Below are 16,219 nucleotides of genomic sequence, written 5' to 3'. Positions count from 1 at the left end.
ACGTCGCTTGGTTCCAAGTGAAATCTTATTGTGAAAACATAACGAGGTCAAGAACATCTTTGTACAGCTTCACTTTCTCAGAATACTTTTCATGAAGGAAAAAGGAAAAATCGTGATGATCAGCTTTGCTCTGGGGCTGCAAGACCTTTCCCATAAGAAGCATTAATTACCAGGCTGTGAAATCTGTTCACTGTCTTCACCGCTCCTCTCCCAGCACTATGTTCCTCTGGGTCAGTGCGGCTCTCAAAAAACACAGAGAACTCTCACGTGCGGGTGCACTTCTTCCTTATCTCGCCAAAACACACAGACCACACAATGCAGAATATTCGAATTCTCATGCCTTTTAGACTGTTACCCGGGAAATAGAATTATCTTTCATAACTATCACTGTATTAGAGGGCCAGCTCCCCTTGCCATGTATTCCCTCTTTTTCCGCTGTGCTGTCCACCTTCTGCTCTGCTGTATGCCAGATGTCTTGTGGTGGTCAGGGATTGTAAACAGCCTATTACTTCCCCTGTCTCTATACAACCATCTCTTGAAGCTCACGGCCCCAAGCATATATTCTCAAAGCTCTAAGAACGTAACAGGATATATCAGGAATCTGGTGCAGAAACAAACCAGTACCTGGCAGGAACAGAATTACCTGTGGTGCCAGAATACCTCATTTTAAACATAATTTTACCTTACAGTACTTGTTCTTAAAAGAGCTGCAATATTGATTATATGCCAATTTATATATCAGCCAATACAACTCAGTAATCATACAATCATAGAATAGTTTGGGTTGCCTTAACGATTGTCTAGTTCCAACCCTCCCTGCCACGTGCAGGGACTTGTCTCACCAGACCAGGCTGCCCAAGGCCCCATCCAGGCTGGCCTTAAACACCTCCAGGGATGGTGTAGCCACGACTTCCCCAGGCAACCTGTGCCAGTGTCTCACCACTCTCATGGTAAAGAAATTCTTCCTAATATCCAGTCTAAATCTGCCCCTCTCCAGTTTATACCTGTTCCCCCTTGTCCTGTCACCACAAGCCTTTATGAATAGCGCCTCCCCAGCTTTCCTGTAGGCCCCCTTCAGGTACTGGAAGGTCGCTATAAGATCTCCTCTGAGCCTTCTCTTCTCCAGGATAAACAAGCCCAACTGTCTCAGCCTGTCCCTTGTTTGGGAGGTGCTCCAGCCCTATGATCATCCTTGTAGCCCTCCTCTGGAACTGTTCAAGCATCATCATCCAATTTATAGCTTCTTATAGTTATAACAGGATAAACATCATGCTTCACAGGGAATATTCCTGCGCTACTTTAACATCAGCCAGTATCACAGGTTACCATCCTACCAGTAACTGCTGCACCAGCACACTCAGGGTTTAGGAAAGCTGTTCCCTAACAAGACAGCTATCGCAGTTACCCGGACCGGACGCTCCAAGCCACTTTTTTGCTCTCTAGCCCATGTTGAAGTTACTCCTCCCTTCCACTCCTCCCAGTCACTTGTCTCAGGCCCTGAAGCCAAACACAGCAGACACCACAATTACTGCAGGAGACTAGTAATGCTTTTTAACTTCTGTGTAAACAGCTCAATCAACTTTTCCATCATTCACTTCTTAGCACATTTGTGGATTTGAACTTCAGGCTGCTTCTATCTGTTGATACAGCCTCCTTCGAACACGTCATGATTTTTTCACAGAATTTTATCACAAAAACCCCAAAGCAACCAGCAAAGGCACTTGTACAATCACCGTGAATACATGTAACATAAGAGACTATTGAAGGTGTGCTTGCCAAGGCGCTGCAGCCACTATTGCCCAACTAGATTTCCGTACTGCCCGCTCCTGAAACCAGTTCATAAGCACATTCACAACAACAGCAAAAAGCCTCTCTTCATCCTCCTTTAGCTAAAGCAACTGACAGCCACCTTTGTGTAAGAGCCTTCCAGAGGCACTGGAAGCTCACAAAGGCAGCGCAACCCAGCTCCTTATGGCCATACCTTGAATTTCATGGAGGTAAGTCTGTAGAGGATTTCGCTCATGTTCTCTCGGATGATGGACCACGTGATCTTATTGTCACTCTGGGCTGTGGTTTCTACAGCACGGCGTGCCATGTCATAAAATGCAATCATATTGGAAAGCATTCCCACGGTTTTATAGAAAGGGCAGAACCTGATGGAACAGAAGAGGATCTGTCAGGCATTTTGTAACAGCTAACGGGACAAGCCTTCACTCCAGCCTTCACAACTTGGAATTCTCAGGTGAAAGAGAGCACCGGCTTTGCTCCAGGTATTTTTGATACATCCCATCACAGGAGAGAGACTCTGGCCTCTGCCAGGTCCCACGCTTTTCAATAGTGCTAAGACAACCATTCCAAAGTGAGGTTTCTGAAGCAGCATCCAAACACTAGGCAAAACAGGAGAGAACAGGAATCATCGCTGGACAAGTCTCACATTTCAATCCATGCCAATGCTAACAAGAAAGGGAAAACACCCAAGCAGCAAACGGAAGTTGTCCTTCCTGTTTTGTCCATTATGGGAGCACGCTTCCTCCAAGCAGCCTGGGATGACCTGACAAGTCTGCAGTTTTCTTTGCTCACAGGAAAGGGACTGTTTCTATGACAAGAGCACTCCACAGGCAAAAAGCTCCATTTTTAATGGGCTGATGACTGCCATGGAAAGTACCGCATCATCATTTATATGCTACATCATGCCACTTCCTGTGCTTCCTTATGTCATACAAGCATACCTGCCGTAGGAACCTAAGAAGAGGCACACACCATTACATAACGATGCACACCTACATTTTGAGTGACAAATATTTCAAGACCTCCTGATCTACCTGGGCTGCGGAGTGACATGAAGTACAAAAGGCCTCTTGTCAGGCTGTTAAAACACAAGGATAGCATGAAAAGAAGCAAAGCTGACAGGGATTACAAGCATTGCACTAGGGTAAAGATACAGTAAGTTTTTTTGATGTATCAAACATATTCAAGAATTGTGCAACAGTGACTGAAAACAAGTTCTTGCAGTCCCCAAGGCATTGCTAGAATAAACAGAGATACTTTGGGTATCGACTGTGAAAACAGCAGTCTCCTCCTAAAGAGGATAAGAGGATATGCTATTGCAGAAACACTGGCTGACTGAACAATAGATGAGGGCCTGATAAACTCAAAGGGTGTGTGCCTGCGTTTGGAAAATGTCTTCATGCCTTGGGTAAGACAAGGTGAATCCAGTGTTTGGTGGCCTACCAAAGCATAGTTCTTCCATTTGTTTGTGGTAAGTACAATTAATTTCAGCACTGATCGGTTTCCAACTAAAACAGCTGTCTAAGTCCAGACTACACAAGACCCAGAAAGCAGAGGCCAGTCAGATCTCACCTGTCGTAAGGCGTATAACCATTCTGTTGCAAGAAGTCATCTTTTATCAGCTTGGCAACCTCCAAGGTGATTTTATCTGTTTCTGCCAAGGAAGCCTAGAAAAATAAGGTATGCTGTTATTTTAACACTCAGGTCTACGGGGACACAGTACATCCTGGCCAAGATCCATTAACTTTCAGCAGCTGTTTTCTTCCCACTCTCTTAAGGTGACAGCATTCAGCAGAATTCTGTCTTTTGGGTACAGCCAATTTAACTGGCAACCAAATTAAGATGGGCCAAACAGTCAATAAATCTACTCTAAACCTATCTCATGATAAACAATGGAAAGCGAGTTTCCTTCAGGTAATGGAAAAGCCACCAGACATGGAAGACGCATGTGGCTCTGCTATGAGGTACACTGAAACATCACCTTCCTACTCAAAGACGTAAATTAATTTTTACCCTCCTTGATTCTTATGTCCATGGGAAGAAAACTAGATCTATAGCAAAAAGCATTCTTAAGGATATGACAGCAGCTTCCACAGCTATCGATGCACTCTCCCTGTCTGGCATTCAAGAAAAGTAAAGGAATTGATGACAATGCCTGTCATAGTCTGCAGGACAGTCACAGCCCTGCTGCTGCTGTTGGCACCACAGGTCATTCTTCTCTGCCTTCATTGTCCTTTTGCTAAAGAGGGCAGAGCGAGTTTTAAGTACCCCTGCTTGCTTTCCAGACAGGAAGTCTGGACCTTTTTCCTCGAGGATTCAGAGCTAAAAAGAAAATTAAAGTGTCTGACCCTTTTTTCACAACTTCCTTTTCTAGAGGTTTGTTGCAGTTGTTAGCCAAGCCCAGACTAAAAGAAACTGTTAAAGACAACATCTTTGAGAACAAGATCACCAGGTCCAGTACTTCTATCATGAGAATAATGCCTAATTACAAACACTGGTTTATCAAAATCCCTTCCACGCCAATGGATTGATTCTACCCTGCTCTGTAAACTAGTCTTTTAGAACATGTTTTTGTAAACAGAAAACTACAGAGGACCCTAAGACCACATTTCCTTTTCTTTGAAGACACATCTAGAGAAAGAGCTCTGCTAGGCAAGATCTGGTGAAAGGCCCCATCTCAGCTGGGCTAGAAGAGCAGTGAATATGAGGTGCACCGGGACCAAACTCTCCCCAGACAACTGTAGTAATGTGAGTCACCACACACAACCACTGCTGTGTTCATCAGCCAGCTCTTCTGAATGGCATAAGATTAAGTTACTGTTGAGGATGTGCTAGGCACCTGTCAACTACCTGTCCCATACTAGGACAGGCTGAGAGAGCTGGGGTTGCTCAGGCTGGAGAAGAGAAGGCTCAGGGAGACCTTAGAGAGGCCTTCCAGTACTGAAAGGGGCTCCAGGAAAGCTGGGGAGGGGCTCAGTATCAAGGAGTGCAGAGATAGGATGAAGGGTGAAGGTTTTAAGCTGAAAGAGGGGAGATTGAGATCACATATTAGGAAGAAATGTTTTCCTGTGAGGGTGGTGAGGCCCTCGCACTGGTTCCCCAGAGAAGTCCTGGCTGCCTCACCCCGGAGGTGTTCAAGGCCAGGCTGGATGATCATCCAGCAACTTGATCCAGTGGGAGCTGTCCCTGACCATGGCAGGGGGTGGAACGGGATGATCTTTAAGGTCCCTTCCAGCCCAAACCATTCTATGATTCTGAAATTATCATATTCACAGTGCTAAGATGAAACACAGCGTTTTGACTGGGTCCCCTTTTCAGAGCTCTCAAGGGAAATTTTCCTGTCCAAGTTCCGCTTTCTCTTCAAAACAATGAATTGAGTGAAGGAAATTAAAGAATGCCTGTAAAACGGAGCCATATGTCACGACAGGTTTCCACAGAGAAGCCAGGTAATCATTTTTTAGCAAAAGCAGACATCACTTCTGTTCCTACAGGCCAGCTTGTAAATGCCAATGCCTCTGTTCTGCAGCTGGCAACAGGGTTTCTAATAAAACGTAACCCTTCAGATGACTTCAACAGCAAAGATCAGTTAGCATTACTTCTCTAACAAAGATCATTCTCAATGGAGTACTATTGTAGGGTGCAAAAAAAGGGCACTTCAACAGGACTAGAACAATGAAGCAAGTGAAGTTCAACTTCAGCATTAGATGCGCTGCAACCTACTTTATGTGCGAAAAGTAACATCAAGCCAAGATTTATCAAATCTAAAGAACTATGTGTCATTAGAAGTCAAACAACATGCAAGAAAGCAGAGTTAGAAGCAAGAGAATCTGACACGAGCCAGCAGTGTGTCCAGGTGTCCAAGAAGGCTAATAGCATCCTCACACCTGTATCAGAAACAGTGTGGCCAGCAGGACCAGGGAAGTAATCCTTCTCCTGTACTCGGCACTGGTGAGGCCACTCTCGAATCCTGTGTTCAGTTCTGGGCCCCTCACTACAAGAAAGACACTAAGGTCCTGGAGCATTTGCAGAAAAGGGCAATGAAGCTGGTGAAGGGGCCGGAGCACAAGTCTAATGAGGAGTGGCTAAGGGGCTGGGGTTGTTTAGCGTGCAAAAGAAGAGGCTGAGGGGAGACCTTATTACCCTCTACAACTGCCTGAAAGGAGGTTGTAGTGGGGTGGGTGCTGGTCTCTCCTTCCAGTGGGAAGCGATACGACAAGAGGAAATGGCTTCAATTGAGCCAGGGCAGATTCAGATTGAACATTAAGAAAAATTTATTCACTGAAAGGTTTCTCGGGCATTGACAGAGGCTGCCCAGGAAGGTGGTTGAGTCCCCATCCCTGGAGGTGTTTAAAAGATGGGCAGAGGAGGTGCTCAGGGATCTGGTTCAGTAGGGGACAGGTACAGTTGGATTGAACTATCTCAAAGGTCTCTTCCAATCAAACGATTCTGTGATTCTAAGTCTGGTCTAAGACACGGTCCAAAGGCCACACTGGCAGTAAGGAAGTGGAGGACGGCTCATTGACACCGCATTTCCTCACAGACAGTTACTCACCTTCCCCACAAGCTGCACAATCTCTGCAAGGTCTTCTTCCTCCTGTAGGATCTCTTTGGCCTTTGTCCTGAGAGGGACAAACTCTGTAAAATGTTTGTCATAATACTCATCCAGGGCACGAGTGTATTTGCTGTAACTGATCAGCCAGTTGACAGAGGGGAAATGCTTGCGTTGTGCCAGCTTCTTATCCAGACCCCAGAAAACCTGCCAGAAGCCAGAAAGATTGACCAGTGTTCCAGAGGAAAAACGAACTCAAATAATTGAAGGCAATAAAAAAAAAACAAACCCAACACAGAAAGCAAGTTTGAAGAAACACAACATAGCAAGACTATCACAAATGAAAGCCTGAGAGACAAAAACTAGCCTTTCTTATGTTCATTTAACTATGGCAATGACTTTCAAATACACTTCACAGAAAGTGATGCATCTTTTAAGCTGAGTTCAGACTTATTCAGCTTGACACACCTCGTGAGGGAGAAGTCAGCCATTAAAAAGAAAATACCAATAGTGGAGTCTAAGCAGAGATCTTTTAAATTAACTCCTTTTCCTAAACCAGGGCTGCAATCAGTTGCAAGATATTCTTCTCCCAGTCAGGTGCTCTGAGGACTTTATCTGTGTTCTCAATGCACCTGTTAAGAACGGTGACTTTCCACCCTCAGCTAAGCGCAGCCACATTTGAAGTGCAACTCAACGGGTAGCAATCAGGAAGCACACAGATATTCCTGACCAGTCAGCATCGGAAGGAATTGCGACCTTCGCCCCCTCTTCCACAGGGGCCTCAAACACGTCAGTTCAGAGACCATCTCGCAAGATCGCCTTTTACACTTTAGAACATTTTCCAAAGCACTCTACAAAGCTGCCTGTGTCAAATCAAAGCTCTCACGCCCCAGCAGCACCCAAGCACAATCATTTTGAGTCTAACAAAGTGGACAGAAGAGCTGCAGTGTCATGGGATGTACCTGAACAATGCCCAGCGTAGCAGATGTGACAGGATCAGAGAAGTCACCACCTGGCGGAGAGACACTGAGCAGGAAAAGATAAGGAAAAGTTATCAGTGTTGCTTTCACAGTTTAAACTGAAGTATTGAATGTATTACTACACGGCTCAGTGATCACAGAAACCAGAAAAGTCAACACCGTTTCCAGTAACAGACTGCAAGCTTCCACTTCAGAAAGTGCTTGAGGTGTACCCAACACAGATGCCATATCAAGCATACCATGAAACACAGTTACATCAGTGGCTGATTGACAGTACCAAGGTGTGATTTCAGTGACTTTAGCTCCAGCAGTAGCTCCCAGCTCAGATTATCAAACCTATCTCAATTGGAACAGATTCAGCAAGCATGCTCATAGGACACTATGACACTCAGTGCAGTGATTATTTTAGAGAAAACCATATCTCAATTTGAAATTATTTCAGATATTCACTTACACAATAACTACTTCAACTTCATGTGGGCTTGACACTCTAATTTATGTCTTTCCAGAGATTAAAAAATACATATGTATCTTCTAATCTCAAAATCACAATGTGTCTCTGTACGTACACTGTGGACAGCAGAACGAAGCAAAGCAAAGAACAGACTCTAGGTGTTCTTGCAGATATTAGAGGTCATCCTGAAAATGTGCACGGGAGAAATTCACTTTGCCCACAGCACGATATACAAATTGATATACCCTAGTAGATTGTCTGGGGACTACACGCTATTCAGACACCACACCTTGAGATATGCTGCTCCATGTAATTCTACCCTATTTAAGCAAGAGAATTGTGATTCACTACACTCCCCCAAGTGCAGTCACTGCTGTTTCAGCTGCCTCTTCTTTCCTGCTCTGAACATTGTTTGACATACTTTTCAGTGACAGCTCCAAGACATTCTTCCCTGAGCCGTTTACTCAAATTGCTGCAAGTGACTGCTACTCCACACCTCACAGAACTACTTGTCCACATTCATTCTTTCTGCCCCCACGAACAATTTAATGGTAGTTGAGGACGAACAGAGACTAAATATCTACCTACTCGTTCATATATATTTTTGTTCTGCAGCTACACCGCACAATGGTACCTTCTCTTTGTCTGAAAATAGGTACTTCTACATGCAAATCCACAGAGGAAAAACTGCAGCCAACACAAAGCAAAGAAATGCAACACTCACGCTCCAACAATGCTGACGCTGCCTTCCCTTTCAGGATTTCCCAGACACTTCACTCTGCCAGCTCGCTCATAGAAAGAGGCTAGACGGGCACCAAGGTAGGCTGGATAACCACTGTCTGCAAATACCAACACAGAGCAACTGAGTCAAAGGCTCAGAGTTTAAGGGATGCATATACAAGACTAGACTGAGAAAAGACTACTCACCAGCTGGCATTTCAGCCAGTCGCCCTGAAATTTCTCTGAGGGCCTCAGCCCATCGGGAAGTAGAGTCTGCCATCATACTGACATGATAGCCCATGTCCCGGAAATACTCTGACAGGGTGATCCCTAGAACAAAGACAACAGCGTGCTGCAGATACAGTTCAGAAAGGAATACTGTGCTAGTCTGTTGTCACTAAGATGCAAGTAAGCTACATTATTAAAGTTTACAATTTGATGGCAATAGACACTGAAAATTCTTTTTTCTTCCCACCAGATCATGTCCTTGCTGTCTTTTCTTCGTTCATTTCTTCTCACTCTCCTCATTTTTGCTTATGAGCCTCTCCTGCTAATCTTGCATTCCTATGTATTATTTTGAGGATACAAAGCAATGTCATTTGATGTTACTCTTTGTCTCGCTGAAGCCATGAACAAAGACTCTTCTTGCTGTAAAATGTCTCCTTCCCTTTCAAACTACCACAATGCTGCCATGAAAAAAAGTCATGTTTTATCCAAGTCATCTGACGACTTTTCATAAAAAAGAACTTAAAAAAACTAAGAGGCTGCAGATGAAAGAAGATTAGCCTGACAATTCAGTACTATTTCTGCCCATTAAGCAGGTGTATTCATCAGCAAAAAGTTATTTAGAAACAAAAGCTTACGTTAGTTAACACACGGAGAAAATCTACATGAGAGTTGATGCTGTAAGTCCACTTTATGAGCAAAATCAACTCAATATTTGGAAACGATAGTTAAATACAAGCAAGTCAAATCAAATTACATTACTAGGACTTTGTGCAGGCAAGGCCTGAAAGGGCTGACTTCTGAAAACAAGCATGTTTCTTGGTACTGACCATCTCAGGAACTGAAAATACTAGAGCATGATAGTGTCCTCTACACATGCAGCCTTTTCCAGCCTCCTGTAAACCTTACCTGTATAGATAGAGGCTTCTCTGGCAGCCACAGGCATGTTGGAGGTATTTGCTACCAGAGCTGTTCTCTTCATGATGCTTTCTACCTTGCCATCAACTTCCATTGTTAACTAACATGCAAGAAAGGAAAAATTAAAAAAGGTAACAGTAGCAAATCTTTTTGTTTACTTTTTGGTGTTTGGGGTTTTTTTTACTATCTTACTCGCCTTGTATCAGGACATTCCTCTCAAAACTACTCTACTAAAAGCAGAAACTAGATTGAAGATTTCAGGACACTATGCTGCTTTGCCTTCCAGACTGCACATAACTTAACTCTTTAATGTATAAGCCTCAGCCTTATCTCATCTTCTGCAACTGGCAAGTCCTTATTCATCTCATTCAAATAACTAACGATATACCCACTGCATAAGGAAGTACATTATCCTCTCTCAGCTTACTAGGCTAGAAGAGCCAAAAATCTTAGCCTCCTCTGTCATGTCTGTTAGGAATTCATGTCTGTTAGGAATAAGAGAGCTTTTTTTCCCTACCTACACTGATCGGAGTGACTCTTTTGGCAACTGGACATAAAATCACATAAATAACACAGGTGAAGCCTCACAAGCATCTGAAAAACACAATGCATGTCCTGACAATTGTGTAGAATTCCACTTCTGAATATCCTGGGATATACCTTCCTCATGGCCACCTCAGCTTGACTTTCTCATCTTGTATTCAGTCAACACACTAGAACCTTTTATCCTTTATTCCTGTTAGGGGAGTTTCATTCTAACAGTTCAGACTATCTGGTTTCTTTCCCATATTTTACAGAAGACTCTGCCGTACCTAATTCACTAACATATAACATCAGGTAGAAAAACTAGTAAACGTGCTGCTGCCTTTTCTTTTTTAATCTTTTAAACCAGGCATTTTCTACTTCCTTCAGAAGGCATTCCCAAGTCTAACATGTCAAAATAATATCCGCTAACTGTTTGTATCACCACCCTGTAAATACAGACGCTGCATTTGCTACACATGGTTAAAGTCAAAAGTTAGAGACATTACCAGTCAAAGGTAAAGTGCTTGTAACTGGACCAAATTACACTCTAGCATTCATTTTGGCTTTATTTTAAACAAGTTAAAGGGTACACCCAAAACCCAGTCCCGATGTTTACTGAAGGGCACTGAGATCATTCCTGAATGAGCCAAGAGGGATTTCTGCTACTACAGATAGAACTTGCAGCAGGGAGACAAGATTATAATTTCAAGTCACTTGACCAATATATTATATTCTGTTATAATAACAGTACAACAGCAAGTCTTCCCAAGGTTTTTTCTCCATACTAACCTCAGGGAAATCTCTCAGTACTTCAGACATTTCATTCCCTCGTTCTCCACAGCCTACATAAATGATGACATCACTGTTGGAGTACTTTGAGAGAGACTGAGAGATCACAGTCTTCCCGCAACCAAATGCCCCAGGAATCGCTGTTGTACCCCCTTGCACACACCTGAGTAAAGAAAAAGGACTGATTTGGGAAGAACTTAAAACAAGCTTAGTTTTATTTTCAAATAAAACTCACTAATTAAAAGCAGAGTGACAGAAGTGGCATTCAGTGTTCTGGGCGAGAAGCACAGAGGTATTCCACTAAACCAAAAGACTGGAGGAATAAACTATCCTTTTGTTCCACTGCCCTTGAAGTATGTGAGTTATGCTGGTACAACAACTAGACTTTCAGGCTTGAAACGTAGCAGTTTTCACAGCTGGAAGCACTGATGGAATGTGAGTGTTAAGAAAAGAATGACTGTACTTAGTTGTGCATTCTAAGAATAAACAGCACGGTATTTTAGGACCAAAATTACCAAATTCAGTGTCTTGGAAGTTAGCTGCTTATATGAACATTTTGTTTTACAGTTAAGTGCAATGGTTTTCCTAAGTGGTAACCCCAAAATCATCAGGAGCTATACATCCTCAGGACCACAGAAAGAGATCCTGCTTGTCTGCTCAAATGGAAATATCAAGCTTGAAAGTATCTAGCCTTTCTGTAGATTTGGCATGATTAGGTTTAATTTATACTTGTCCATTCTTTTCTAGATTAATCCACTAGAATTATCTTGTTAACTTTCTTTTCCTTTTTGCATCAGTAGGTTCTCCTGCCAAATACAGAAATATGAGGCATTCAACTAAATAGTTTTTGAGATTAGTGAAAGCTTGGGGTTTGTTTGCCCTTCAAAAAAAAAATTAAGACCTCCATCTTCCCTTCAAAAGAGAGATTTCTTACCTACTAGAAAATAAAAGATAGCACTTACGGAAAGAGGGCATCCAGGACCCGTTGGCCAGTTAATAACGGATGATTGGCTGGTAACTTCTCAGTAACAGGACGGACTTGACGTACAGGCCAGACCTGGACCATAGTGAATTTCTCCTTCACACCTTCAAACTCCAGCTCTAAGACAACATCCTAACAGAGAGCAGTAGACATCTGAAGTAAGCAAACAGCTGCACGTTGGATCAGCATGCAAACTGTCACCTCAACGACTGCACAGCCAGATCTTTGATACCACCACCACAGATTTCTCAGAACCTCAACACACCATCATCCCCTCCCAAGGCAAGGCTCTTTTCCATATTTACAAAGCTACCAGCACAAAAAGTGCAAGATGAAGCTTCAACTGAAAATACGCTTTTTAAGAGCAACTGAATTTCATGTATTCATAAGATCCTGTAGATCCACACAGAGGTCAGCAGGCATGGCATCCTGCTCTGCCACTGAGAAGCCATACACATAGAAAGGAACTGCATAAGATAATCGTGTGATCCCTGCAAGCAGGGTAGCACAAACAATTATTAACCAAGACATCTTGTTGCATGAAACATTTCCTAGCTGGCATCATGCAGAACAGAAAGAGTGCATCAGCCTTATGGAAGATAAGTGGAATACACCGGCAACTGCTCTTTGGGAGACTTACAGAAGCGTCATAGTTTCCTGGTGGAGCAATGTATGTAACTGTACCCCTGTTCCGTGGGGGCAGCATGATTTTGTGTTTGATAAGGGAGTTTTCATTCACCACACCATAAATATCTCCACCAGTGATGTGGCTGCCGACCTAAAATCAGAACAGGTCTATTAGTCTTAAGCGAGAACTCCAGTTTTAAAAAGAACCTTGACAAAGAACTATATAAAATAACTATCGCTGTGAAGTCTAGCACTGCAATTACTCCCTTTATAAATGTGTTGTTATAGCACAGTAGTGTATTTACATAACTCATTACCCTAAAAGCACATTGCTAGCAACACTATCTGGGCTCAGGTGCCTTTCAAGCCTCAGACAGTAGCAATTACTGACTGATGCAATGAATTCTCCTCAGTTCTTTTATACCTCTCAACTTCATGTGTTACACTGAGGAAGAATGGCACATGCTAACCTGTATGGTTGGAAAAAAGACGCCGCCAGGGGCTAAAGCCATGACATTTTCCAGCTCTAAGGCTATCTTCACCATTTGTAAAATGTGTGCTGCATTCATTCTTTTTGTTCAGGTAACACCTGCTCCTGCTAATGCTTAGTACAACTCTACTCACTTCTTTACAGTTTTGCAAATACATTAAAATTTCACAAGTTTCTTGTATGCAGCAACAACACACAGTAAGCCACATCAAGTAAGTTCTGGTGATCCCCATTCCGGTCTCAAACATCACTACCACCACCGACCACCCCTTTTCACAAACTTAAATACAGCGTTAACTGTAGTTCCCAACAGTTCCAGCCCCAAGCTCTGTGGGAAGAGCAGCAAGAGAGAAAGACAGGCTTGCTAGAACCTACCCGCAGATTTTTTGAAGGCGTGAAGTCCCATTTGACATCTCGGCTCAAAGCTGACACATTGACACCTCTAGGGATATAGATACTTTTGGTCAGAGCACTAATGTCTGAGAGCGGCCTCTGAATACCATCAAAAATAGCTCCCATAATGCCAGGCCCTAGTTCCACAGACAGGGGTTTGCCAGTACGGAGTACAGGATCTCCTACAGAGACACCAGCTAAAGATTTGCTGAGGAAAAGTTCATCCAGAGAAAGGGAAAGAAACAAGGTATCACATTCAGAACACCTTAAAACACTTTTCTGACTTTCAGGTAATATTTTTATTACTGTATTACGCACCATCATTTGAGAATCATGTAGGCTTTATACTAAACTCAGTACGAAACAGAAATGGTTGGACTCAATGATCCAAGAGGTCTTTTCCAAACCGGTGATTCTATGATTGCTAAAACAACAAATTTGTTCATCCTCCAGAGAGGCAAATTAGAGGTAAATATTTCACTTTATGGCCATTAGTTCAAGTCAACCATGTAGATAAGTTTACTGGAGTGCCAAGCAGCACGATGACATAACCTCAGATATTTCTTAAATCTTCAAAACCAGAAAACAAGTTTGACTTTTAAAAGTCAAATGATGTTACAAAATATATATTTTTTTGCTTTGGAATTTGTTAGAGAGCAGAACTGTTTTGACCTTGAGCCTTGCATACCCTTTTTGACAGCAGCCTAATTTTAAAGGTAGTTTGTCCAAGACCAGCATTATTTCTCTCCTCTCTGGAATCAAGTTGTCCAGTCTATGCACTGTCTAAGTTCCACAGATGCACAATGAAATCCTCTGCAATGGGCCAGCAGTTTGGCGAAAGGGCCTGCTAGAATACAAAAGAAGCCCCCAAAACCCTGCGCGACAGTCAAGATTAATTGCAAGTTGACTCCAGAGAGCACTCTTACAGAGCTCTCTCATCAGAGACCCAAGAATAAACTATATTCAAACTTAGTCCATGTACTGATGGGAGACTAATAGATGTTACAACAATGATGCTATCTAAAATGTTAAATTATTAGGTACAGGCAGGAGCTAGTCACCAGTTTACCATCCAGCTCCTCAGGACAAAGCTTTGGGAGGCAGCACAGGGTATTTTCCTAGCCTCTACTGATACACAGAGGCAACTCTTCAGTTTAATAGAATACAAGGGAGGAAAAAAAAAGTCTGACTTCAAGTTTTATGACCTCTTTTCTGACACTCTCTTGTATATGCATAAGACAAAATACATTTTAAGTTAACTAGATTTTAGCATACGCACTGCATCCTAGCTGGACCAAGAGTCTGCAAGCACACCACAGAAGCAAAAAGAGTCATCTATTACATCTGGCAAAACACTCTAACCAGGAGAAGGCATTCTGTCCACTTTACATTTCCTGTTTAAGAGTTATACAAGCATAGTTTTAAAAGCAAAGAAGAAATGCAACAAAGGCTGCTTGGTAGTTTTGCTATTCACAGTTGACATTTGTCAAACAACTTCCTTAAAAAAAGTTTAAATAAAAATGAAATTCAATTCTAAAGGAGACATTATTTGATTTTCACTTGAACTAAAAAAAATTCTTCTTGGTACCAGACAAGCAAGGTACGATTTACCTGCAAAGCATCAGAATTCACAAAAGACACACATAACAGTTGTCCTGCTGGCACCAGAATTGCCATGCACTGGTCCCAGTCAGCTTTGTTCATCGTCTTCTCCCCAACTACCACTATGTTCTGGACTGCACAGCCTGGCAGGCCCAAAGGGATCACTGAAAAGGATACATGTTTCTTCATACACCTGGACAGTTGCTAAATCACCTTCCAGTCGGATAATCTCCCCCACCAGCTCGCTGTGGCCTACTCGTACCAGTTCATACATAGCAGCCCCTGCCATGTTGCATGCCGTGACCACTGTAGGAGACAGGCAGACAAGTGAATATTTTTACTGTAGCTCAGGAAATTTACTTACCACAAGTCAGTAAGGACTGCACAGCATAAGCCTGGTACTCCTCCAAATCACAAGCACATCCTTAGTTTTATAAAACCCCCTATACTTTTCACTCCGTTCCTTTATGCTCAATAAGACAACACTATCAGAATATATTAGTCCACAATTTACAACATAATCTCTCTTACCTATCTTGACAGATGACAAATGTTTAGGGTTTTAGAGAGGCAGTGAACTTTGACAGGCACTGTACAGACATTTGTCTCTAAGTTAGCTGGGCCACAATCCCACCTGACTAAATTAAAACATTCAAGAAAACAGAAGTTCACCTGACAGCTGGTAGTTACATAAACCTGTGGTGGGGGACCAGCATTTTCAAGCCACTCAAACTTCTGTTTACCTTGGTAGCATCTGGATGCCAATATAAACTATTCCCATGTACAGATGGAGCCAAGGTGCTTGCTAAAGGCAAGACATAGCCCTGTATCCAAAGCAGCAGATGCCTACAAAGCTTTCAAGGAAACACTAGTTTGATGTTTTATTTTGTAGAAAAGTGATGTAGACATTAGGGCACTTAAATTAACCTTCATCAGATGAAGACTATTCTATAGCACATTTAGGGTCTGAAAACTCCTACTGTTTTGAGTTAGATTTCAGCAGGTCATACAAGAGGCTTAGGTACTTTTACATTATAATGTCAATCTTGCATACAGGGTGATGCATTTACACAAAAATATATTTTCTTAGGAAAAAAAGCTCTATCAGTTTAAAATTGTTTTAAGCATCATTTCTGTAGTTAAGAAATTGGCAGTTAAAGAACAGGCATTTATTTAG

General features: G+C 42.5%; 1 protein-coding gene across 4 annotated transcripts in view; it reads right to left on the bottom strand.

Moving 5' to 3' along the window:
• Positions 1–16,219, bottom strand: part of ATP6V1A (ATPase H+ transporting V1 subunit A) — a 33,558-nt gene that overhangs the window by 2,640 nt on the left and 14,699 nt on the right. For all 4 annotated transcript variants that reach the window (XM_054060950.1, XM_054060969.1, XM_054060980.1 and 1 more), the window contains exons 3-14: positions 15,220–15,348; positions 13,423–13,637; positions 12,571–12,708; positions 11,911–12,062; positions 10,949–11,111; positions 9,626–9,734; positions 8,699–8,821; positions 8,496–8,610; positions 7,300–7,363; positions 6,341–6,544; positions 3,361–3,455; positions 1,982–2,153 (exon numbers count right to left, since the gene is read on the bottom strand). In XM_054060950.1, the coding sequence (XP_053916925.1) occupies positions 1,982–2,153; positions 3,361–3,455; positions 6,341–6,544; positions 7,300–7,363; positions 8,496–8,610; positions 8,699–8,821; positions 9,626–9,734; positions 10,949–11,111; positions 11,911–12,062; positions 12,571–12,708; positions 13,423–13,637; positions 15,220–15,348 (1,679 nt within the window). The remainder of the gene's footprint in view (positions 1–1,981; positions 2,154–3,360; positions 3,456–6,340; positions 6,545–7,299; positions 7,364–8,495; positions 8,611–8,698; positions 8,822–9,625; positions 9,735–10,948; positions 11,112–11,910; positions 12,063–12,570; positions 12,709–13,422; positions 13,638–15,219; positions 15,349–16,219) is intronic.

Source organism: Cuculus canorus, chromosome 1 (assembly GCF_017976375.1).
Source record: "Cuculus canorus isolate bCucCan1 chromosome 1, bCucCan1.pri, whole genome shotgun sequence".
Classification (NCBI taxonomy): domain Eukaryota; kingdom Metazoa; phylum Chordata; class Aves; order Cuculiformes; family Cuculidae; genus Cuculus; species Cuculus canorus.
This window is presented reverse-complemented; position numbering and strand designations above follow the sequence as displayed.